General features: G+C 41.1%; 1 protein-coding gene across 1 annotated transcript in view; it reads right to left on the reverse strand.

The window, feature by feature from the left end:
- Positions 1-26,617, reverse strand: part of Kat2b (lysine acetyltransferase 2B) — a 154,837-nt gene that overhangs the window by 11,172 nt on the left and 117,048 nt on the right. Inside the window, 4 exon segments of the mRNA XM_038341557.2 lie at positions 62-172; positions 6,786-6,912; positions 8,275-8,483; positions 25,127-25,263. Coding sequence (XP_038197485.1) covers positions 62-172; positions 6,786-6,912; positions 8,275-8,483; positions 25,127-25,263 — 584 coding nt within the window.

Here is a 26,617-nt window from a genome sequence, read left to right on the forward strand (position 1 = left end):
ACTCATGCATGCACATGTGCACAGATGTAGCCTGAGGAGTAAGTTTTCACTGGGAACTGACCTGCTTCTTGAAGTAGCCGATGGCGTACTCATCCGCATATGTGAGGAAGTTCAGAACGTCATGCTTTATGTGGTATTCTTTGAGATGGTTCATCAGGTGTGTTCCATAGCCCTGTGGAATTAAAAATACTCAAGAAAAGAAATTCCTACAAACATGACAGAAAATTATAGCATTTAGGAGTTCATAGTTTTAAACATTTTATCAACCAGGGTCCTTTCTAGAAGGAACTATTATGTTAACAAACCTTTCTTGCATGTCTAAATTTTGAAAAGGAATCACAGGACAGACATTCAAAATCTATGGCTCAAGACAAAAATCATCGCTGGCAAATATTAATTCCTGGTTCTTTGAAAATAACACACAGAGACTCCAAACTCAGTCCTAAAATCCTTGCTGTTTCCAGATGCTTTTAGAGTGGATGTCAAGGTTGAGTTTAATTTTGACCATATTTGAGAAACTAAGATGAAAGGAAGTGGGTAGAGGAATGGTGTTGACCCTCATTACCATATCCAAGGTAAGTAAATGAGCTATGAAGACCTTCACTGGGGTGTGTACTAATCTAAACATTTACCTGTTTCAGATACCAACACCCCTTCTAGCCACTGCATCACAGACACCCAACTTACCTTGGTTTATCAGACCAAGAAAAATCTGAGAAGGCCACAATCTGAATCAGCAAATAAAACAGTGGAAACAAAAGCTATGGACAATACTGAATAAATGAATGGTTTAATATATGAAAACAGCATCCGTGTTCTGGTACACATTTGTGATGCTAGCAGTACTCAGGATGCTGAGGTGTGATGCTAGCAGCACTCAGGATGCTGAGGTGTGATGCTAGCACTCAGGATGCTGAGGTGAGAGGGTCTATATCTGGTATATAATCTTGGGCTATATATCAAAACTCTGTCTCAAAAAAAAGTAAAATATAGGCCAGGCAGTGGTGGTACACACCTTTAATCCCAGCACTTGGGAGGCAGAGGCAGGCAGATCTCAGTGAGTCTGAGGCCAACCTGGTCCACAAAGCAAGTTCCAGAACAGTCAGGACTGTTACACAAAGAAACCCTATCTCAAAAACAAACAAACTAACTAACTAACTAACTAACTAACTAACTAACAAAAACAACAAGAAAAAAGAGAAAAGAAAAAATAAGACTTAGGTGGGAAGGGACCATGCACATGTATTAAATTCTCAAAGAATTAATAAAGATGCATTTTAAAAATAAAAATAAACTAAAAGAATAAAAACTGAGCGGTTTAAATTGGAAAATACAAGTGTTCACTTTTTCAGTATAAAGTTCAGGAAAGACTGATGAATTTAGAAAGATTGTTTCAGAATCTCATAAAAAGACAGGAAACAGAGCTTCCAGAGGTGACTGTCCTCACACAAAGACTTCATCCACAGACACCACCTCACAGAATCACTTCCACCTCCCATGCTTCAAACCAAGCAGTATATAAGCCAGAGTCTCTTTGTGTGGCATGACTAGGCGACCCCAAGCAATCTCAGCACTTTCCAGGACTTTCTCCAAGATGCCTTGCTACAGAATGGCTTGTGGGACCAACTACCAGGTGGGTGCTCTGTCCAATAAAACTCAGCAGCACCATCTCCCTCTTTTGGAAATTGTTCCTCCAGTGCTGTTACCAAGAACATTTTCCCCCAAAGCACCATGATACCAAAACACTGTGAGTTTGGATATGATGTGAATAGAGAAGATGAGTGAAATATCTCTCCTGGAAGGGGGCATCGTGACACAGGGAAGAGAAACAACACAGAATAACAGTATGGACCTGCACTAGTCAGCATGACAGCTTGTTGGTGTCAACTGGGCTGTGCTTGAAGCATAAAATGTCCACCAGCAAAAAATATGAATATACATTTTATACTTCCATCTTGGCATGGCAATATTTTGGACATATTAAGTTAAATACAAACTTTAAACATTTAACTTCATTTGTTTCCTTTTACTTTGCACTACTACTACTAGCAATTTTTATTTTATGTACTCATTTATTTATTTGGTGTTTTGAGACAGGCTGGCCAGGAACTACTGCCTCTGCCTCCCAAGTGCTAAGATTAAAGCAACTTTACCCCTGACTTAGAAAAAGAATTATATATTAAAATGTTTCTATTTTGTAACATGGATTCAGAACAATGTATTTGTAATGGGTAAAAGGAGAAAAGTTAGAAATGATTTAGTGTGGCATTAAAAAGGGTTCGTCAAACGGCTAGGACTGTAGAGATGACTCAGCAGGTAAGAGCACTGGTTGCTCTTCCACAGCACCTGTGTTCAATTCCCAATACACACATAGAAGTGAATAACTAGAAATTGCTTCAGGAAGACTGAAGATGAAGGAAGGATGGACATCCACACACGCTGGCATCTACATGATGCAATAGAGAAACTACAGCACCCCTCTCCCAAGTTCAGGATGCCTTGGAAGCTCGGCATATTTATTACACAGAGTTGAACAGGGAGGCTGGATTGCTGCATACAGCTGAACTAATCTCACAGGTGTAGGCTCTGTAGGAAAAGTCCTCAGCCTGTAAATACTGAAGCAGCAATTCTCAACCTTCCAAATGCTACGACCCTTTAATACAGCTTCTCACATTAGAGTAGGCAGCAGAGGGCCATAGTTTCTGCACTGGGCAGCAGAGGCCCGTGGTTCTGAATGAGGCAGCAGAGGGCTAAGACTCTGTTGGTTCTTCCAGCTTCAAAGAATCACTGTCATTTGCAGAAACCAAAAATAAGTCACTGGACGAAGTAATTTTCATTTTCATTGCTATTTCATATTGTAATTTTGCTACTATTATGAATCATACTGTAAATATCTGTGTTTTCTGGTTGTCTTAGGCTGCCCCTGTGAAAGGGTTATTTGACCCCCACCACAAGAATTCACAAGCCACAGGTTGAGAATCATTGTATTAAGGGAAGAATACATTGTCTGCACATACTATCAGAATATGTACAAGGACCAACTGAAGGCTTTGCCATCCTTCTGAGCCTTGTGCTGGGAAGAGGGGGGAGGCTTTGCCTTTTTCCCATTGGTCAAACAAGGGTCTTTGACATGGTGGGCTTGTGCCAGCAACACACATGCCCTCAGGGCTTCCCGTGTGTGTGTGTGTGTGTGTGTGTGTGTGTGTGTGTGTGTGTGTGTGTGTGTGTGTGGTGTGTGTGTGTGTATGTATTTACCCCCATAAATATACAATAAAGACTACTGAAAGACACTCGCAGACCAATTGAACCCTGGAAAGGACACTCTCCAGCCTCTTGAGCTGCTTGCAGGTTGTGCAGTGAGCTCCAAGTTCCCAGCTTTTGAGAGCTGTCACCCACCCATGCGTGATGCAACTGTCTTTGAATCATTTCTTCTCCTGTAAGTAACCCTCTACCCAAATTCCTACAAGGACTCTGAAGAACTTTTTCCCCTTGTTATTCCTACTCAGTCTATAATGTTTGGCCACCTTCCTCGAGATTTTAGAAAATAACATAGTTTGTGCTGTGGCAGTGGAGGGAAATGCCCTCTGGAAGCCACTGAAAACTTTCCCACCAGTGTGAAGGTATCTTCAGTTTCGCTCTGCTATCGATAAAAGTGCCTAAATTCACCCTAATCAGTTCTTCCAAACTAAATGCTTGGTACAGCCATCTTAAAAAAAAAAAAAAAGTTACCTCATATTATAAGCTACCAGTGTGTTTTCCAAAGCAAAGTTTCTCTCTATATATAGTCACACAAAGTTTTGTTTCAAGTGAGGCCCTAAATTCTGTATTTTGGGAGACATCTGGACATTCTTCATGCTGGGGGATGGGTTGGTTATAAAGATAGCAACAGCAGCAAAAGGCATCTTGTCAGAATTCTTGGGCAGCTGAGGAGAGGGTGCCAGAAATGTCCAGATCCTATTGCCATACTCATGAATATCTTGCATATCACCATAGAACCTTCACCTGGCATTGGATGGAGAAAATGACAGAGCCCCACATAGGAGCACCGGACTGAGCTCCCAAGGTCCCAATGAGGAGCAAAAGGAGGGAGATCATGAGCAAGGAAGTCAGGACCGCGAGGAGTGCGTTTACCCATTGAGACGGTGGGACAGAGCTAACGGGAGACCACCAAGTCCAGTTGGAATGGGACTGATGGAACAGGGGACCAAACCGGACTCTCTGAATGTGGCTGACGGTGGAGGAGGACTGAGAAACCAAGGACAACGGCAATGAACGTGAACTCTACAGCATGGACGGGCTCCCTGTGAGCCTTGTCAGTTTGGTTGCTCACCTTCCTGGACTTAGGGGGAGCTGGGAGGACCTTGGACTTAACATAGTGAAGGGAACCCTGATGGCTCTTTGTCTTGGAGAGGGGTGGAGTGGGGGTATGGGTGGAAGGGAGGGGAGGGAAGGGGGAGGAGGAGGGAAGGAGATGGAAATCTTTAATAAAAAAATGAGGAAAAAAAAAGCATGAAAGGGCAGTTTGTATTTAATTTGAGTCTTTCCCTTCCCCCAGACAAACTGTGAGACACCTGCATCTGCAATTTGCTGATGAGTGTTAGGATTCAAAGCTAAAAAGCTCATATGTAGCAGGAGGCAGAAGTAGGTGGACCCCTGTGAGTTCCAGGACAGCCTGGTCTATACAAAGTTTCCAAGGCAACTAGAGCTACATAGTAAGACTGTTTAAAAAAAAGAAGAAACAAAACAAAATCAAAATCACAAAGAGCTAGATTGTAGACCTATAAATCCATAACCCCTAGCACCTGGAAGTTAAAGCAAGAATACTAAGTTCACGGCCAGCCTCGGCTTCCTAGAGAGTTTCAGGAGAGCATGAGCTACAGAGACACCTTGTTTCCATAGAAAGAGGGGAGAAAAATGGAGAGTTAGTAGGATCAGGATCTCAAGGCTATTCTTAGCTTTAAGCAAGTATGAGACCAGCAGCAACTCCATCAGATTCTGTCTTTAACGGGGGGGGGGGGGGGGGGTTGAACCCAAAAGAAAGCACAAATGTACAAAACTAACCACACTTTATACAGAAAATTACTTTGTCCAGTGACTTATTTTTGGTTTCTGCAAATGACAGTGATTATTTGAAGCTGGAAGAACCAACAGAGTCTTAGCCCTCTGCTGCCTCATTCAGAACCCTGGCCCTCTGCTGTGCAAGGCAGAAACTATGACCCTCTGCTGCCCAGTACAGGAGCCACGGCCTCTGCTGCCCCATACAGGAGCCACAGCCTCTTGCACCCAGTGGATAGACGAACTATGAGTGCAAAATATATACCAATTTCAAACACTTAGCACATACAGAGAATATAGATGCTGTTGATAATTCCTCATGATATTAAACTTTAGGTTAAGTGAAATACATTTGAAAAATTAACCTCTCCTGCTTTCATTTGTTTTTTTTGAAATGGACCTTCTAGAAAGTTTGTGCAGCTTTCATACAGCTATGTTAGACAACTTGCCCCAGACCTTCCAACAAATTTTCTGCAGCTACATTGACTCCTGAGCTGCTTACAGCTCCATCATTACAAGGTTTCTTCATACCCTTTTGCAGTGGTTCTTAACCTGTGGGTCTTGACCCCTCTGGTTATCAGATATCCTGCATATCAGATATTTACATTACAACTCATAACTAACACAGTTACAGTTTTAAAGTAACAACTGAATAACTTTATGGTTGGAGGTCACCACAACATTAGAAACTATATTAAAGGGACACAGCATTAGGAAACCTGAGAACCATTGCTTTAGTCTGTCCTGATAGAAATAGAGTGGAATATAACAGAGTCTACAGAAGAGCTCTTTCTGCCCGGCACATCTAAGTTATTCCAGGCAAACCAAAGACAATCCAAAAAGAGCACCTTAGCTCCCAGGAACACAGGGCCTGTGCCAGGTAGAGCAACATGGCACAGGGAAAGGAGGACTCCAGCAGGCTCATAGCCCACATAAGGGACGACGGCAACCGCTCTATGACAAAGTGCTAGAATAGCATTCATAGACATCTGGGTTCAAGGGAATGCTCTGAACCAAATCCATGGAAATGCTTTCTTACAACTTCTCTTCTCTCTGTCTCTCTGTGTCTCTGTCTCTTTCTCTCCCTCCCCCTCTCTCTTTTTAGACAGTCTCCCTGGTTATCCTGGAACTTAACAGGTTAACCAAGTTGGCCTCTAAACTCACCTGCCTGCCTCTTATTATGCCCAAATCCGCAAAGTCCCTGGGAAAGCTAACAAGGAGACCAAATCCCATATGTAAAAGTAAAGAACCTTTATTTTAAGCAAGTTTGCAAACTCAGTCTCTTCTCATGTCAAATGTATTGGAATAAATGGAGAGCCCCGAGCTCAGTTAGAATAGGGTTTTATAGTAGGTGAGGCGTTTCTGAGGTTCAGGACCCCTGATTGGCTGACATTCGTCTAGGGATGTCCTGGTGAGTGTGTGCTGGCAGGTGATCGGGTCTACAGTGGATGGAATGATAGGCATTTCCTTAGAAAGGACTGTCTTGGGTGGAGGTCAGGTAATCTCAGCTTGTGGTTCTTCCTACAACCAGGTGTTGCTTCAGGGTAAACTACTGAGACTCAGGTCTCCATTTAAATTTATCAATGGCCAGAGTCCTACTCTGGCAGGTGATAATGGTTGGAAGTAAAAAACTTCCTTTGGGTGACCTGCCCATACTTAGCCTATTATGGCTAACTCCCACATCCCTCCTTCCTGAGTGCTTTTCTGCTAAGATCCTGGGTTTCTCTTACCTTGACTTGTTCATTTGAAGTTACTGCACAGAAAACAATTTCTGTGAATCCCTGGGATGGAAACATCCGGAAACAGATACCACCAATGACACGGCCATCTTTAATTAAAGCAAGGGTTTTGTGTTTCCTGAAAGAATAAGGTTAAGCTTTATCTTTCTTGGTTATATAAAATACTTTTGGAGATGTTCCTTGTTGAGTGAGAAGACTTGGAGCAGAGGGGGTTCTTTCATCTAGACACCATAGACACCAGCTCACCAGGTAGCCATTTTCCTGTAGTCTTTAGGGCAAGCCTACTTCAGAGCTCCCACCAAAAACAAAGGAAGAGTTACCTTAGAAGAACGTGAGCCTGAAAGTATGTGCTTGGAGGGACTCTAGAATTGGCTATGGGAACTGGAGGAGGAGCTCAGAGCTCAAAGTAGTAGGTAAGGGTGGCACACATTCCTGAAGAGTTCACACAGTGATAGTAACATCACAGTAAAGAACACAACACCCACATGTAGGAACTGTCAAGTCCTGCAGTGTGGAATCCCCCAGACTGTCTCACTCGGACTTGCCACATTTTCAGATCACATTTCACACATGACTGGTTAACGAGGGTAAAGTAAAAACAAATGGAGCTTAATTCCAATTTGTTGGTATTTTTAGATTTTATTTTTTTCTTTTATATTGTGGATTAAACCTAGGGCTTTGTTTTCTCCAGGTAAGCCTTCTACCAGTGAGCTACAACTTCATCCTTGGATTTTTTTTCTTCCTGAAAGCATTGGATTTCCTAGTGTAATCTATCCCAAATCTCAATCATTTTTCTAGTGTTTACAGAAGCACTTTGCGCAAATGGATTATCTTGAGCTCTATACTTTGCCTGAAGATCCAACAAAACTTTGGTGCAACTACCTGTGGGTACGTGGGCTACAATGGTACCTATCCAATATAACAAAACAAGGAATGTACTGACTGCAGTAAAACACGTATTCCTATGTTCTCACAGTAAAACACGTTAGTATTGCTATGTTCTCACAGAATGTGGTGCAGAAGGCTCCTCATCAGCTTAGTATTTTTTATTTCATTCGTTTATTTGCGTGTTCAAGTATATGAGTACATGCCACTCTCTCCTCGTGTGTGTGTGTGTGCGTGCGTGTGTGTGTGCACACAAATGCATACCACTCAGGTGTAGAAGCCAGAGAAAAATTTATGGGAGTCGGGTCTCTCTACCATGTGGGTCCTAGGATAAAACTTAGATCATAAGGTTTGGCAGCAAGAGAATTTACCCACTAAACCACCTCACCAATCCCAGCAATTTATAAAGCTTCAATCTATTAACAAGAACATTTAAGATTTATTGATAGATTAATCTTTATGACTTTGACATGAAAATTATACCATTGTGACTGTATCCATATCAAGATAGGAGGTAGTTGGATTCCAAGGGCTAAATGTCATAAAATAGTTCTCTCTTGCATTAAAGAAGGAATTAAGAATGAGTTGAACTTACGGGTCGAACACGAGTCGTGTGATGTACTCTTTGGGCATTCGGGGCAGCTGGTGAGAAAACACATTCTGCAGACCCACCAGCCACATCAGCATCTTCTTGCTCGGTTTCTGGCTCAAGGAATTGCCCACCACATGGAATTCAATGACACCCCTGCGCTCTTCCAGTCTTGCCGCCTCATCTCTGGCTGAATGTGCTGAGAGAAAATTGGTCTGGGATCCAGGAGACAAGAAAAGATTACAAAGGACTCTTCTTTGAAAACAGTGAAATGGAACACATGAACGCTTTCCCTGTTCTAACAAGACTGTGTTATGAATTTAATGGTTTTAAACACAAGCACATGAGAGCACCTGTGCATCCATCCACACACCACACCCCACAAACTATGAAGACAAAATAGAAAAGTGAATTAAAAAGTAGATGATTCAGCAGTTAAAAGGGTTTACTGTGCAATCAGAAAAACTGGAGTTTGGGTTCTAGAGTCCACGTAACAAGCCAGGTACATCCTTTGTACACCTGTAAGCCTAACTCCAAAGAAGGAAGAGACAGATATGCTTCAAAGACTTGACAAATAATTATTTTAAAAGATACTGGATACCCTTTTCTGGCCTTTATGTGTACATAGGCATGAGAAACCACACCCTCACAAACAAATGAATAAATTAAGTAGACAAAGCATTATCAAAAGACAACATTGCATGAATTAGGCATCAGCAAACTTTTGTTGAGACAGAGTCTTGCTGTGTGGTATAAGCTGGCCTTGAACTAACATCCTCCTGCCTCAGCTTTCCCACTGATAAGAAGATTATACCACCACTTTGGGCCAGGTAACATTTTTAAAAAGAGAACAAAGGGCTGGAAAGATGGCTCAGTGGTTAAGAGCATTGGCTGCTCTTCCAGAGGTCCTGAGTTCAATTCCCAGCTACCACATGGTGGCGTACAACCATCTGTAATGAAATCTGGCGCCCTCTTCTGGCGCACAGGCATACATGGAGGCAGAATGTTGTATACATAATAAATAAATAAATCTTTAAAAAACGAGAGAGAACGAATAGAAAATGTTTTAGAAGAGTTGGAAAGAAGGCACACAATGTGAGGACATGGGTTTGATCACCAGCACCTACAGAAGTTAGGAGGGTCTGGTGGCCTGCCTGCAATTCCAACACTAGAGCAAGCTGGCTACTTAAAGTAGTCAAAAGGCAAGTTATGGGCCGGGCAGTGGTGGCGCACGCCTTTAATCCCAGGGCTCAGGAAGCAGAGGCTGACGGATCTCTGTGAGTTCGAGGCCAGCCTGGTCTACAAGAGCTAGCTCCAGGACAGGCTCCAAAGCTACACAGAGAAACCCTGTTTCGAAAAACCAAAAAAAAAAAAAAAAAAAAAAAAGGCAAGTTATGTGTTTATTTGAGAGAATCTGCCACAGGCACTAATGTGCCCCCATGCTCATATAAACACATGAATTAATGTAAAATTTAATTTTAAGACAATATTTTAGGGTGTTGGAAAAATGGTTCGGTTTTAACAGCATGTACTGCTCTTAGAAACGGCCCACGTGTAGGTCTCAGCTTGCACATTAGGTGACTCAAGCCCAGAGGATCTGTTACTTCTCTGGCACTACACTCACACACATACACCACTCCTACATAGAAAAACAAGTACGCATAATTTAAAAAATAATAAACATGTTAGACATTTTGAATCATATGTTTCTTAACTACTCAATTGCTGTTGTAATTTAAAAGATTGTACAGAATCACTGGTAAGGCATATTTGGCATGATTTCTAATAAAACTTTAAGGATGGTGGGAGGCCTGGAAAGAGAGAGGGCTCGGCAGTTAACAGTGCCTGCTGTTCTGCAGAGGATCCAAGCTTGGTTCCCAGCACCCATATTGGGAGGTTGAGAACTGCTTGCAACTCCAGTTCCAGAGGATCCAATGCCCTTTTCTTGCTTCTGTGGGCAGCCACACATGCCTGATCTATATGCAAACATATAGACATAAAAAAAAAAGGTACAAAACTTTTGAACTGGGGGGCAGTGAGATGGCTAAGAAGTAAGTGTTCTTGCTGCCAACCTGACAAGCTAAATTCAATATTCCAGACTAGTCATGTGGCAGGAGATCTCACAGACCACTGTGTCTGGCTTGAATTCCAGAGTACTAGCACCTAGGCTTTGAACTGACTTTTGTGATGTTACCTTTAGTTACTGATACCCCTTTGTCTGAAGTGTCTGAATCTTATCTGAGTTCTTCCTGAAGGGTTCAAAGATTTTGCAAAACTTAGTTATGAGAGGACTTAGAAAACCTAGAGATCTTGTGACTGAAAATTGCTTTGGTATTTGGTTCCTTCAAGGAACTTCAGATAAGAGGTTGTGGGATGTGGAAATTGACGTGTTAATGTGTAAATTGATAACAATAAAAAAGGCCTTTTGCAAATCAATGATCAGTAAGTTCACTGGAAGCAGACTCCTCTGCTGTAGCTGTTTGGCAAAATCTAAAATTCATTCTGGAGTGAATCTTCTTATCCACAGAACCATGCAAAACAGAATATTGACAGTCAGGGTTCTCTAGAGTCACAGAACTTATGGAATGAATTTACAGGCTACAGTCCAACTAATCCAACAATAGCTAGCTGTGAACAGAAAGTCCAAGAATCTAGTAGTTCCTCAGTCTCACAAGGCTGGATGGATGTTTCAGCTGGTCCTCTGTATGTGCTAGAATTCTGAAGAAGTAGACTGCAATGCCAGTGAAGGAATGGTTGTGCTAGCAAAGTGAGGGCAACCGGCAAAGAGCAAAACCTTCCTTCTTCCATGTCCTTATATAGGCTTCCAGTAGAAAGTGTGGCCCAGACTAAAGGTGCGTCTTAGTTCTAGACTCAAGATATGGATCAAAGGCATGCTGTTTTCCTGATTAAAGATCTAGATCAGAGATGTGTCTTGCTACCTCCAAGGTCTAAAATAAAAGTGGATTTACCCACTTCAAACCAAGCAGAAAATCTTTCACTGGTGTGCTCTCCTTCTCTGGGTTATAGTTCATTACAGATAGAGGCAAGCTGACAATCAAGAACAGCCATCACAATGCACCTCTTGTCAATTTGACACACAATCATATCTCCTTATATCATGATTACTTTCCAAATGGAAACAACCAGGTCACACTAATGCCTAAACTATCCCTTGGACAGCCACAATATGTTGTTAATTTAGAATAGGTAGCACTGTCCCTTGGGGAGCATCTTTTTAGTATTCTCTTATTTGATGTTACAACATATAATAAAGAAATTGAAGGAAAACAGAAATATCTGTACAAATGCATTCTTAACAAAATTCAACAGAAGCACTCTTCTCAATAATAATCCTTATTTCTGCAACTGGTCACAGGATCTTACCACTTCCATTTGATAATGGGTTGCTGCTGTGTATGCCCTACTTTAAGACTTGGTGGGTCAGATAACACCCAGCTCATGATGGGCAGCTCAGGTTGCACAGTACTTGACAAACAGTGTCAAATGTTCAGTTTCAACCAGGGCCCAATAGCAGACCAAGAGCTGTCTTTCAAAGGGAGAATAGTTGTCTGCAGATGATGGCAGAGCCTCACTCCAAAAACCCAAAGGTCTCTTCTGTAATTCACCTATAGGGGCAAACCAAAGGCTCCAAACAGCATCCTTATCTGCCGCTAACACCTCAACTACAATTGCTGGATCTTATAGTCCAAATGTAGAGCAGCATGCACTTGTTGAAGAGCTTCTCTCATTCCAGGCCCCACACAAAGCTAGCGAATGTATTTGCTAGATCAATTGCTGCATATCATGCACCAAAAAATCTGCTAATCTGCTCAAATAAGGATACTCTACAGTAGCTGCAATCAGAGTTACTACCTGATTGTGTTTTCAATAGTCAACTGTCATTCTCCACGATCCATCAGTCTTCTGCACTGGCCAGATAGAGTTAAAGGGAGCTGTAGTGTGAACCACCACCCCTGCACCTTGATGGTGGCACTAATTTCTGCAGTTCCTCCAGGGATGTGTTTTTGATTCACTATGTACCTTGGCAGAGGCAACTCTAAAGGCTTCCATTTAGCCTCTCCAACCATAACAGCGCTCCTCCACAGGTCAGGGAACCAATGTGAGAATTCTGCCAATTTCTAAGTATAGCTACCAAAATTATACATTCTGGAACTGGGGAAATAACTAATGGTTCAGAAACCCACTGGATGTACTGTGAGTCAGACATGAGCCAAATTTCCATTAATCACTGACATCCATAAGCCCCTACTTTAACTGAGTGGCCATAATGTTGCTTGGGATCTCCCAGGATCAGCTTCAAGTCAGAACCAGTATGCAACAGTCCTCCAAACAGTCTATTATCTCTCCCCAGTGTACCGTTGTACAAGGCCATAGATCTCTCTGGGGAAGAACTGGAGAAAAGCTAACAGTAAAACCTTGGTATTTTACCAAGTTCCTTCCTCAGTGTGAATCTGGCCGTCTCTTCATTCAAGGGGTTCTAGATCTGAAAACTGGCTCAAGTCTGGAAATTGATTCACTGACCAAGATTACCTTTTGTCACTGTCCAATGTGCCTTTCATTTGTTTGAGAATTTTTCTGATTATACAGATTGAACAAAAAAAGTTGTAGGCTTTTCATCTATTTCACGCCTGTAAACACCATGATTGACATGTCAGTACCAAAAGTCCATATGAGTCATAGCACTATAAAATTCACCTTTCCTATGCTGACCATTACAGGTTAGGTATTATGGACATTGCTTTGTCTATGCTGCCCATTATGATAACTACAATCATCTCATGACAATGCAATGCTACCCCAGATCCCCGCTACCTTGGGGCCTAGCTAATCCCATTGCATTTAACATGTCCCATTGAGGAGCAGCATCTACAACCCTAAGGTCTGGCAAAAGAAAAAGGGTGACAAGAGCAGGCCTGAAGCAACACATTTCCCAGGAGTAGGATTGAGAGAGAGACCTGGACCAGAGCAGGCCTGAGGTAGTGTCAACTCCATAGGAACAAGACTGAGCCAGCAACCAAGGCCAGAGCAGGTCTGAGGAAGCAAACTCCAAAAGAGCACAACTAAGCCAGTGACCTGGGCCAAAGTGGGCCTGGGACAGTGAACTCCATGAGAGTAGGAACAGATCTAGAACAGGGTCATTTGCAGAAGCAAGACTGGGCCAGTGACCTAGGCTGGAGTGGGCCTGAGACAGCAAGCTCCACAGAAGAAGGAACAGATCCAGACTGGGGGCATTTGTGGAAGCAGGACTGAGCCAGAGCAGACCAGAGACAGCAAGCTTCACAGAAGCAGGAGCAGATCCAGACTGGGGACATTTGTGGAGGCAGGACTGAGCCAGAGCAGACCAGAGACAGCAAACTCCACAGGGAAGGTAGAGAGGAGCAATTGCTGAGCAAGTGGGCCAGAGCCAGAGACAGCTGTGGGTTCGGGCGTGAATCTGGAACCTTCCAGGGAATAGACCTGAGAGCAAGGACCTCTGTGGGTCTGGGTGTCTGGGACCTCAGAGGGAGTAGGGAGGAACTAGAAATCTCTGAGCATCCCGGTGTAAGTCTGGGACCTCTGAGGGAGTAGGCCTGAGTGAGGTCCTTTGCTGGTCTGGACACATCCAAGTCTGGGACCTCCAAAGGAGTAGATGAGGGACAGAGACCTTTGCAGGACTAACCCCAAGCCAGGGATCTCTGCAGGAGCAAATCCAGAGAAGGGCCATTTAAAAAAACAGATCTGAGTCAATAACCTAGGCCGGAGCAGGCTTAAGACACCAAACTCCACCAGAGTGCAGCAAACCCCAGTAGAGCTGAGAGACCTCCAGGAACACGGAGTGAATAATGAAGTAACTAGAACCATGGCACAGACTGTACCATGAGGAACAACAACCACCTAAGCCTTGGATTCACTGGAACCTAGAAGATTAATCACCAGAATAACTGACAGCCCCAAACACACCAATTAGAGGAAAAGATGGGTAGACAAGGTAAGAACACATGCAACACCACAAAGAGCAATACGACACCAGTAAAATCTTGAGATTTTATGAAAGCAAGACTTGAACAACCAAATATAGATGAAGCAGAAGAAAATGACCTAAAAAATAACTTCAGGAGAATGTTTGAAACTCTTAAAGAGGAAATAAAATATCCCCTCAAAGAAAAGGAGTAAAAAACAAACAAAATATTAAAAGACATCAGCAAATCCCTTAAAGAAAACCAAGTAAAAGCAATCAAACATATGAAAGAAACTATTCAAGACTTAGAAATTGAAATAGAGACAATAAAGAAAACACAAGCCGAGGTAATTATAGAAACAGAAATCATGAGAAAACAATCAGGAACCATAAACACAACTATAAACAACAGGATACAAGATACGGACAAACGCTGAAGACACAATAGAGGAAATAGACTCATGAGCCAAAGAAAACATTAAATCTAACAAAAGCTTAACCCAAAATATCCAGGAAATATGGGACACCATGACAAACCTAAGAATAATAGGTATAGAAGGAGGAGAAGTTCAACTCAAAAGCATAGAAAATTTATTTAACAAAATCATAGAAGAAAACTTTCCCAACCTAAAGAAAGATATGTATATGAAGACACAAGAAGCATACAGAACACCAAATAGACTGGATCAATAAAAAAAGAAAAAAGTCCCCTCACCACATAATAATCAAAACACAAAAACATATAGAATAAAGAAAGAATATTAAGAGCTGCAAAGAAAAAAGGCCAAGTAACATATAAAGGTAGACCTATTAGAATTACACCTGACTTCTCATTGGAGACAATGAAAGCCAGAAGGTCATGGTCAGGTGTTATGCAGACATTAAGAGACCATAGATGCCAGCCCAGACTATTACACCCAGCAAAACTTTCATTCACCAAAGAAGAACAAAACAAGATATTCCATGACAAAACCAGATTTAATCAATACCTAGCCACAAACCTAGCCCTACACAAAAACTAGGAGGAAAACTCAAACCCAAGGAAGCTGGCTACATCAACAAAAACACAGACAATAGATGATCTCACAGCAGAAAATCCCAAAGAAGGGAAAAACACACAAATTAACATCACCAACATGAAAACTAAATTAACAGGAGACAGCAATCACTGGTCATTAATATCCCTTAATACAAATAGATTCAACTCGCCTATAAAGGCACAGACTAACAGACTGGATACGAAAACAGAATCCCTCCTTCTTGTGCATACAAGAAACACACCTCAACCTCAAAGACAGACATCATTTTAGAGTAAAGCATTAGGGAAAATATTCCAATTAAATGGACCTAAGAAACAAGCTGGTGTAGCTATCCTAATAAATAACAAAAGAGACTTAAACTAAAATCAATCAAAAGAAATTTAAAAAGGACATTTCATATTAGTCATAAGAAAAATCCATCAAGAGGAAATCTCAATACTGAACAACTACGCCCCAAATATAAGGGCACCCTCATATGTAAAATAAACACTTCTAAACTTAAATCATACATTAAACCCCACATACTAAAGTAGGGGACTTCAACACTCCACTTTCACCACTGGACAGGTCAGTCAGACAAAAAAAAAGAGAGAAATAAGAGAACTAACTGATGTTATAACTCAAATGGATTTAACAGACATCTATAGAATATTCCATTTAAAAAGAAAAGAATATACCTTCTTCTCAGCACATCATAGAACCTTCTCAAAAATTGACCACATACTCGGTAACAAAACAAACCTCAACTAATACAAAATAAATTGGAATAACAGTATGTATCCTGCCAGATCACCATGGTTTAAAACTAGAATTCAACAGCAATACTAATTCAAGAAAGCCCACTAACACATGGAAATTAAACAATGCTCACCTGAATCATCAATGGGTCAAGGAAAAAATATAGAAATAAATTAAAGACTTCCTAAAATTCAATGAAAATGACCACACAACATAACCAAATTTCTGGGACACAAGGAAGGCAGTGTAAAGAAGAAAGGTCATAGCACTAAATGCCTACATAAAGAAGCTGGAAAAATCCCATACTAGTGAATTAACAGAACATTTGAAAACTTTAGGAAAAAAAAAAGAAGCAAACTCACCCAAGAGAACTAGATGGCACGAAATAATCAAATTGAAAGCTGAAATCAACAAAACAGAAACAAAAAAATACAAGAATAAATGAGACAAAGAGTTGGTTCTTCGAGAAAACAAAATAGACAAACCTTTATCCAAACTAACCAAAAGGAAAAGAGATAATATCCAAATTAACAAAATCAGAAATGAAAAGGGGGACATAACAATAGACATGGAGGAAATAAAGAGAATCACTGGGTCATATTTCAAAAACCTATACTCCACAAATTTGGAAAACAAAGACTATGGACAACTTTCTGGATAAATATCACTTGCCAAATTAAGTCAAGACTAGATCAGCAAATTAAACAGACTGCTGAAGAAATAGAAACAAAAATCAAAAGTCTCCCAACCAAAAAAAGCCAAGGACCAGATGGTTTCAGCTCAGATTTCTACAAGACTTTCAAAGAAGAACTAATACCAATACACCTCAAATTATTCCACACAATAAAAACAGAAGGAACCTTGCCAAACTCTTTTTATGAGGCTAAAATTATCCTGACACCCAAACCACAGAAAGACATTACTAAGAAATAGAATTACAGACCAATCTCACTCATGAACACTGATGCAAAAATACTAAATAAAATACTGGCAAACTGAATCTAAGAACACAACAGAGCATTCATCCACCATTATCAAGTCGGCTTCATCCCAGAGATGCAAGGATGTTTTAACATATGAAAATCTGTCAAGGTAATCCACCATATAAATAAACTGAAAAATAAAAACCACATGATCATCTTATTAGATGCTGAAAAGCTTTTAACAAAATACAACATCCCTTCATAATAAAGGTCTTGGAAAGAGCAGGGATACAATAAACATGCCTAATCATAATCAAAGCAATAACAGCAAGCCAACAGCCAACATCAAACTAAATGGAAACTCCCAGCAATCCAGCTGAAATCAGGAGCAAGACAAAGTTGTCCTCTCTCTCCATATCTATTCAATACAGTTCTTGAGCTAGAGAAATAAGACAACAAAAGGAGAACAAGAGGATACAAATCAGAAAGGAAGAAGACAAACTCTCACTATTTGCTGATGATGATAGTTCATATAAGTGACTCCAAAACATCTACCAAGGAACTTCTACAACACATAAACACTTTCAGTATTTTAGCAGGATACAAGATTAACTCAAAAAAAAAAAAATCAGTAGCGCTCCTGTACACAGATGATAAATGGGCGAGAATGAAATCAGAACAACATCACCACTCATAATAGTCACAAATAGCATAAAATATCTCAGAGTAACTCTAACCAAACAAGTGGAAGACTTGTATGACAAGAACTTTAAAATCTTTGAAGAAAGAAATTGAAGAAGACATCAGAAAGTTGAAAGATCACCCATATTCTTGGGTAGGTAGCATTAACATAGTAAAAATGGCAATCTTACCAAAAGCAATCTACAGATTCAATGTAATGCTCATCAAAATCTCAGCAAAATTCTTCACAGACCTTGAACAAATAATAATCAACTTCATATGGAAAAGCAAAAAACTCAGGATAGCAAAAACAATCCTGGGCAATAAAAGAACTTCTTCTAAAGGCATCACAATCCCTGACTTCAAACTCTACTACAGAGATACAGTACTGAAAATAGCCTGGTACTGGCATAAGAACAGACAGGAGGACCAATGGAACCAAATAGAAGACCCGGATGTCAATCCACACATCTTCAAACACCTGAATTTTGACAAAGAAGCAAAAATGAGAAAAAGAAAGTATATTTAACAAGTGGTGCTGGCATAACTGAATATCAACATATAGAAGAATTAAAATACACCTATATCTATCACCATGCACAAAACTCAAGTCCAAATGGATCCAAGACCTCAACATAAAGCCAGCCACACCGAACCTTATAGAAGAGAAAGTAGGAAGTACACTTGAACACATTGGCACAGGGAACTACTTCCTAAATATAACCCCAGCAGCACAGACACTGAGAGAAACAATTAATAAATGGGGCCTCCTGAAACTGAAAAGCTTCTGTAAAGCGAAGGACACAGTCAACAAGACAAAACAACAGCCTACAGAATGGGAAAATGGTGTGGGACAATTGTCTGTGTTCTGTCAATTATGTTTAAATACACGCTGATTGGCCAGTAGCCAGACAGGAAGTATAGGTGGAACAACTACACAGGAAGTAGAGGCTGGTCAAGGAGAACAGGAGAATTCTGGGAAGAGGATGCAGTCCTGTCAAGACACAAAAGAAGCAAGATGTGACTATGCTGCTGAAAAAGGTACTGAGCCATGTGGCTAACACAGATAAGAATATAAGTTATGAGTTATAACTAATATAGTTATAGATAATATAAGTTATAAGAGTTAATAACAAGCCTGAGCTAATGGGCCAATCAGTTTATGATTAATGTAGACCTCTGTGTGATTTCTTTGGGACTTAATGACTGCAGGAACCGGGCAGGACAGAAACCTCAGACAACAGGAAAATATCTTCACAGATCCCACATCAGATAGAGATCTGATCTCCAAAATATACAAAGAACTCAAGAAATTGATCATCAAAAGAACAAATAATTCAATAAAAAATGGAGTACAGACCTAAACAGAGAACTCTCAACAGAGTGGTATCCTGAGCATAGAAAACCTCAAACCCTGCCCCCCTCAGTGACATACTTCCTCCAACAAAGGTATGCCCATGCCAACAAAGCTACACCTCCTAATAGTACAACTCCCTATGAGATTACAGGGGCCAATTACTTCAAACTACCACAGTCATCTTTTGATAAATGCTTCAGCCAACCATTCAAACTTGACACCTTTTTTAACTGTTCAAGATTCCATATTAAGCTTAGAGTCTCTACTCAGAGGGCCCATATCAATAAACTCAATGTGATCTAGTTTTATGTCCCTTCCACCATTAACCCACACCTTTAAAATCCACTCCCACAAATATTCCCCAGACTTCTGCTTGAATGAACTGGCAAACTCATTAAGCTCTTAATGTAGTATGGTGATATTTTGTGCTTTAACAAATAAAGCTTGCCTGAAGATCACAGTGCAGAGCCAGTCACATTACTTAGCCATGGAGACCACGTAGTGGTGGCACACGCTTTTAATCCTAGGAATTTGGAGAAACAGGAAGACATATTTCTGTGAATTCAAGGCCACCCTGTGCTACACGAGATTGAATCAGTCTAAAAGAGAAATAGAGCTCACACCTTTGATCCCAGCCCTTGGGATCACATGCCTTTAATCACAGCACTAGGGAAGTTGAGACTGGAATGACTTGGCAGGGCAAAAATAGGAATATAAGGTAGAAGGAGGGGGTGGGAGGAGAACTTGAGGGAATTGGATAGGCGAGATGGAAGAAGGACAGAGATGAGATCAAGGAAAGATATTTTGATTGAGGGAGCCATTATGGGGCTACCAAGAAACCTGGCACTAAAGAAATTCCCAGGAATTCACAAGGACGATGCCAGCTAAGACCCTAAGCAATAGAGGAGAAGGTGCCCAAAGTGGTCTTGCCCTGTAGTCAGATTGATGAATATCTTAAATATCACCATAGAACCTTCATCCAGCAACTAATGGAAACAGAGGCAAAGACCCACAATGGAGCACAGGGTGAGCTCCCAGTGAAGAGTGGGAGGAGTGAATATGAGCAAAGAGGTCAAGACCATGATGGATACAACCACTGAAACAGTTTACCTAAGCTAATGGGAGCTCACCAGCTCTAGTTGGACAGGAAAGGAACCAGCATAGGACCACACTTGAAACCCTAAATGTGTGTGACAGTTGTATGGCTGGGGCAGACTGTGGGGGGCCACTGAAGTAATGGTCTGTCCTGTCCCTTTCAGAGACAAACCCTGCCTATTCCATCCCCCATCAGCTAAGGCAAGCAGATCTTCCTTCTGCTTCTGGCCTGAGCTCCCTTCCTTTTCATCTCTCTCCTGAAAAAGCAGCTTCTGTCTCTCTCCCTTCTCCCTACTTCTCCCCTTCCCCCCTCCTCTCTCTCTGTTTTTTCTCTCTCATCTTCTCCCTTCTTCTCTTCACCCCCCCCCCCTCCATAACCCACTAAATAAATATCCAACCTCACTCTGCATGGTGTGCCTATCCATCTGTCTCTCACCTGCCGCTGCTCCTCGTAGGACAGGTCTCTGTCTCTCACCCACCATGTGGCTCCTAGCCTTGGATCTGCTCCCCCCACCCCATTACTACTGGCAATGTCACCAGGACTTATCCCTGCTGCTTGTACTGGCTTTTGGGAACCTATTCTCTTTGGATGGATACCTTGCTCAGCCTGGATATAGTAGGGAAGGCCTTGGACCTTCCCCAAAGCAATGTACCTTATCCTCTCTGAGGAGTGGATAGGGGGTGGGCTGTAGGTGGAAGGAATGGGAGGAGGGGAAGGAGTGGGAACTGGGACTGGTATGCTTTCTTTTAAAAAAAATAAAATAAATCTTTTTTTTAAAGAAAAAAAGGTAGGAGGAGACAGGAGCTCAGGGCATTCAGTCTGAGGATTCATAGAGACAGGATCACCTTTTTGGTCTGATGCAGATGTAAGAACTAGTGGCTGGCAGTACAGTTTAGTACATTCCACATGGACTACATTTTCTATATCCCCTCTAGAAAACTGCTTTGGCTTGAGTTTGGTTGTAAATCTAGATGTAACTAGATTTGGTGGGTCCTGAGGAACATCAGTATTGTCTTGCTGGCATTTCCTTCAGAGAGAGTCACTGCCGGTTTAGTGGACAATGAAGGATTAAACTCCTCAGTGAAAGGTGAAAGGAGCACTATTTCAAAGTGTACTGGCTGGGTTTATGTGTCAACTTAACACAAGCTAGAGTCATCAGAGAGGAAAGAGCCTCAGTCAAGGAAATGCCTCCTTCAGATTCAGCTGTAGGGCATTTTCTCATTTAGTGATCAGTGTGAGAGGGCACAGCCCTTTGTAGGTGGTGCCATCTCTGAGTTGGTGGTTCTGGGTTCTATAAGAAAGCAGGTTGAGCAAGTCATGGGAAACAAGCCACTAAGCAGCTCCCCTCTATTGGGTCTGCATCTGTTCCTGCCTCCAGGATCCTTCTCTGTTTGAGCTCCTGCCCTGACTTCCTTCAGTAATAAACAGCAATACTGAAGTGTAAGCCAAATAAACCCTTCCCTCTCCAACTTGCTTTTTTTGGATATGGTGTTTCACCACTGCAATAGAAATCCTAACTAAGACATTTGGGGGGAAGAGGTCGGGCAAGATAAAATCCTTGCAAATCTGAGGGTTCAAAGTTCTCAGCTTCAATAGGGTCCTCCACACATCCTCAAGCCAAGTTATAGGGTCCACTCTTTACCAATTGATGCCCTGACTTGAACTGCTGACATCCTCTGAAGCTGGGGCTTGAATTTTTTCTATAATTCAGCCAACCTTATAATGAGGGTTTCAGTTTGATGTTTTTGTAACACGAGCTCTGTGGCTGTTGGAAAGAAGATTCTTTTCCAGGGCACACTTAGAAACCTTTAGACTTTTTATTAACATCTGGAGCAGGTCAACTTTATCACTAAGTTCTTTATTGTCCTTTACCATATCCTGAAATTACTTAATTTTATCACAGAGCTCTTTTATCAGTTTATACAGAAATACTAAAAGCAACCACCAGCAGCATCATTTTCATTATTTTTCCACAAACTGACAAAATTTAAAATACAGGATCATCAAATCTAGTGCCATTCACAGCTGGTTACTCAAGATAATCAAATGTATTTATCCCTACAAGTTTGTAATACAGTTCACACCATGGGCTTTTGGTACTGTCTGAGCTCCCAAGAGAGGGAGTGATTAGAGAGACTACAGTAACCAAAAGTGGTGGAGAATTGAAAAAGTTTATCCCAGACAGTTAAAAGATTCATCATTATACTTGTTCTTCTATAAGCACTTCTGGTACCAAAATCTGTATTTGTCAGGGTTCTCTAGAATCACAAAGTTTATGGAATGAGTGTGTGTATGTATGTATGTATGTATGTATGTATGTATGTATGTATGTATGAAATTATTGGAATGACTTACAGGCTACAGTCCAACTACTCCAACAATGACCAGCTGTGTACAAAAAGTCCAAGAATCTAGTAGTTCCTCAGTTCCACAGGGCTGGTGTCTCTGTATATGCTGGGATCCTGAAGAAGTAGGCTCCAGAGAAGGAACAGATGTTTTAACACAGTGAAGGCAAATGGGCAAAGAAAAAAACCATCCTTCTTCCATGTCCTTATACAGGCTTGCAGCAGAAAGTGAAGCCCAGATTAGAGGCGTGCCTTCCCACCTCAATATCCAGATCAAAGGCATGCTGTCCTCCTACCTAAAGATCCAGATCTGAGGTGTGTCTTCCTACCTCAAAAGTCTAGAACAGAAATAAATTTACCCACTGTAAACCAAACAGAAAATCTTTCATGGGTGTGCTCTACATTTCTTGGTTGTAGTTCATTCCAGATATAGTCAAATTGACAATGAAGAATGGCAAGAATGGACCAAGACCCATCTGATGGAAGGAGACAAACAATTCTTTCCCATGGCCTCTAACCTCCACACTCATGCCATGATACAAGTGTTCCCACATGTGCACAGAAACACAAACACACAAAAACATTAAATAAATAAATGTAAATTTTTAAAAAGAGGACTGGTGAGATGGCTTATCACTCCACAAGCCTAACGACCTCAGTTTGATGCCCTGAATCCACAACTTAAGGAGATAACTGACTCCTAAAAGTTGTCCTCTACCTCCATGATGTGGAATGACTCCTTCACACAACATATAACAGCAGCAATAATAATGAAAAATTAAAGCTCATTAAGGTAACAGGTTCCAAAATCTTGAAATACACCATAAAGCAGTTGTCATATTTTATCATCTTAACAGCTCTTTTTGAATGACAGTTTTCTTTCCAGAAGTATCTATTGATCTTGACTTAACTCACAGCAGACTGTATGACCAAGTGCCAGCACCTCGTGCTTTAATCCACCCCATGCTGGGCAAGGAAATTTTTGACAAATAGCTCTTCTGGGAAGAAAAGTCCTAAGTGCAGCACTAGCTTTGAGGGCTCCAGCTGGTTGTCCAGGTTAACAGGTATCACTGTGGTACAAGTTACCAAGATAATTAACAACTAGTTTGCAAAGACATGTGAAAGCGCAGCCGCTTGCTTGGGCATGCTGGTACACTACTAACTGCAGAAACAGATGGTGAGATGGTTGATTGCCTGCCCACTTTAAATCTGAGTAGACCAAGTTCTGCTCATGTGAGAAGTTACAAAACCCCTAAAGCAAATACACAGAAGCAGCTCAGCTTTAAGTTCCCACAACTGGATAATCCAGAAGGAAAGAAGAATTTTATGAGATGGTTCTGTTGCAACACTCAGTTCTCTGAATTATCCTTGGGATTGATAAAGAACCACAGAAACAGATCAGTGTGAAACTTAATGATTTAATCTAGCAGAGCCACACCGAAGAAACAGAAGTTGCTTATAAACTCTAGCCATGTCTTCATTTCCCGGAAATGTCTTGAGCCTCCCTGTCCCTGGATGTCTTACAGTAAGATAAGATGTCAGCAGTACTTTCAACAAAAACGTTTTATCTGGATCGACCTAAACTATTACACAGATCCAGAGACATTATGCAAAACTAGCCAACAAGAGTCCACAATAAAGGCAACATTGCAAAAGAAGAAAGGCCTGGGAGAACTGTTTCAGTTAAAACAGACTAAAGAGATGGGATGCAGCTCAGAGGTAAGGTGCTTGCCCAGCATTCAGGAAGCCCTGGATTCGATCCCCAGAACATTAAGTGGTGGCTCAAGGTCATTCATCCTGGCTATATAATAAGCCCAAGATCAGCCTACTACGTGACATCTGTCCAAAAAATACACACTAAAGAGATGAAGAAATGAAAAATAAATTCCATGCTCAGTTCCTAATGGAGCCTCCAACAATAGCAATACATGTTTTGAATGGCATAATTTGGTAAGATAATCAATCATTGGATATAGGTTGCATATTAGGCAAACAAGTCAGCAAATTTTTCAGTGAAAAGTCTAGTGATGCACATTTTATTTTGGAAGACATACATTCCAAGCCTCAATTGTTTAATTTTCTGCTATGTGCAGTGGTGTACAGATAACATAATCCATTAGAACAGTTACAAGTCTAGCCTAATAAGATACATCTTTCCTTCTAGCTAGCTGGGAGACTGAGGCAGAAAAATTATTTCAACCCACAAGTTAAACAGCAAATCTGACTGGCAGGCTACAGTCTGCCAACCCTAAACCAGAGAACCTTGTAACAAAGCTAAATTTCCTGAGTGCTAACTCATGTGATAATACAAGAGAATTGCTTTCATACAAGACACAGGAGAATGCATTGGGTGTGAGCTATTATTTCATTTGTTTGGAACTCTGAAACGATTCTAAAAGGTCCACAGGAGAGGAAAGAGGAGGTAAACACAGGTAAATGGCATGTGAACACGGCTGAATCTCCAGGTGAACTACAAGGATTTTGTCACAGGTTTTTTGCAATACTGATGGAGGTTTGGAACTCATCAAGATGGAAAGGTTTCCAACTACTCGAACTGTGGTTTGTGGCCCTGTAATTAATATTTGTCAAGGGGGACCACATCTTGGTTAGCCATTCCTGCCCATTGTGTCCTCAGCATTCCACCTACATCTCTGACAGCTGATGTGGCAGGGAGACCAGAAAGGCCCTCTCAGCTGCCTGCCTGGTTCCCCCTGCTGACCTCTGGTCCAAGCATCACTGCAGGGTCTGTGATGGTAGACATGACCTCATTGATCAATTCCACAGGAATATCCCCCGACACTCGGGATCTCTTGGCTTCCTCCGGAGCATGAGAGTTGTTCATTTTCCTCTTTTCTCCTGTGATGTTCAAAATAAAAGGCAAAAAACAAAAAAAAAACAAAAAAAAAACAGATGATTTGAAATGGAAAATATGACCTGATGAATCTAACTTATTTTGGGGAAGTAATCTGGGGGTGAGACAGGCTCATGTATGTATCCCTGGCTGGTCTAATACTGACTATATATAGCTCAGGTGGGCTTCAAACTTGTGGCAATCCTCCTGCTTCTCTAACTCCTGAATGATGAGATAATAGGTATACACCATCACACTGGTCTCTCATATGATTTTCTGATAGCATTGATGGCTGTCCCCAGCCTTCCAGGAGGAGAAAGGCTGGTGGTGGAAGAGAAAGATCAGCCCACTGCCAGTTTCAGATCCACTTTAAAGACTGCCTGTTTTCTAAGATGTTTCCTTGACATATGAATTACTATAGTATGTTTCTTTTTTTAATTTATTTTTATTCATGTGTATTACTTCCTGTTTTACCTGCTGATTTATCTGTATGTGGGTTTGAACTAGAATTAGAGAGTTGTGAGCTATATGTGGGTGCTGGGAATTAAAACTGGGTCCTCTGGAAGAGCAGGCAGTGCTCTTAACCACTGAGCCGAATCCTCAGCCCCCATGTTTCTTTTTTTAAAGGTATTGTTATGTGACTGTTTGCGTGTGTGTTTGCGTGTGTGCGTGCGTGTGTGTGTGTGTGTGTGTGTGTGTGTGTTGCCCACAGAGGACAGACCAAAGCATCAGATTCCCTGGAACTGGAGATTATATATATATATATATATATATATAATATATTCAACAGTGAGCTGTTGGGTACTAGGAACCAAACATTGGTCTTCTACAAGAGCAGTCAATGCTCTTAAATGCTGAGCCTCCTCTCCAGCCCCAAGCACATGGTTCTTCATCTGCAGATATAGAGTTTGGTTTCATTATTCTTGGAGGATTGAGAGCTCAAAGTCATCCTTGGCTGCACAGGGAGTTCACAGCTATAATATAAATGTCTGTAATCATAAATGTCAAAAATTGTTTAAAAAAAACTGTTTTATTAATCCCAAATGAGAAGTTTCTGTTGCTTTTGTTTTTGGTTTTGTTTTATAAATGTGCATGTCCTCATAGAAAGAATCTGTGTTTTTCAATGTTGGGGTATAATAATCCCTGAGCACCCAGTAGCCCAAGCCTAGAGGACAAGTCTTTAGAATACCTAGATTCTCTTTTCTGTTTTTGTCTGCTTGCTTTTAAGAATTAACTAAGTTATTTCTCAAACATTCAGTGCTGGTTGATCTGATTATTTCTTTTTATAATCCCACTTATCTCAATTTACATACCATATTACAATATATGGTATGTACATTAATAGGTGTACATATGCAT

Source organism: Arvicola amphibius, chromosome 9 (genome assembly GCF_903992535.2).
Source record: "Arvicola amphibius chromosome 9, mArvAmp1.2, whole genome shotgun sequence".
Classification (NCBI taxonomy): domain Eukaryota; kingdom Metazoa; phylum Chordata; class Mammalia; order Rodentia; family Cricetidae; genus Arvicola; species Arvicola amphibius.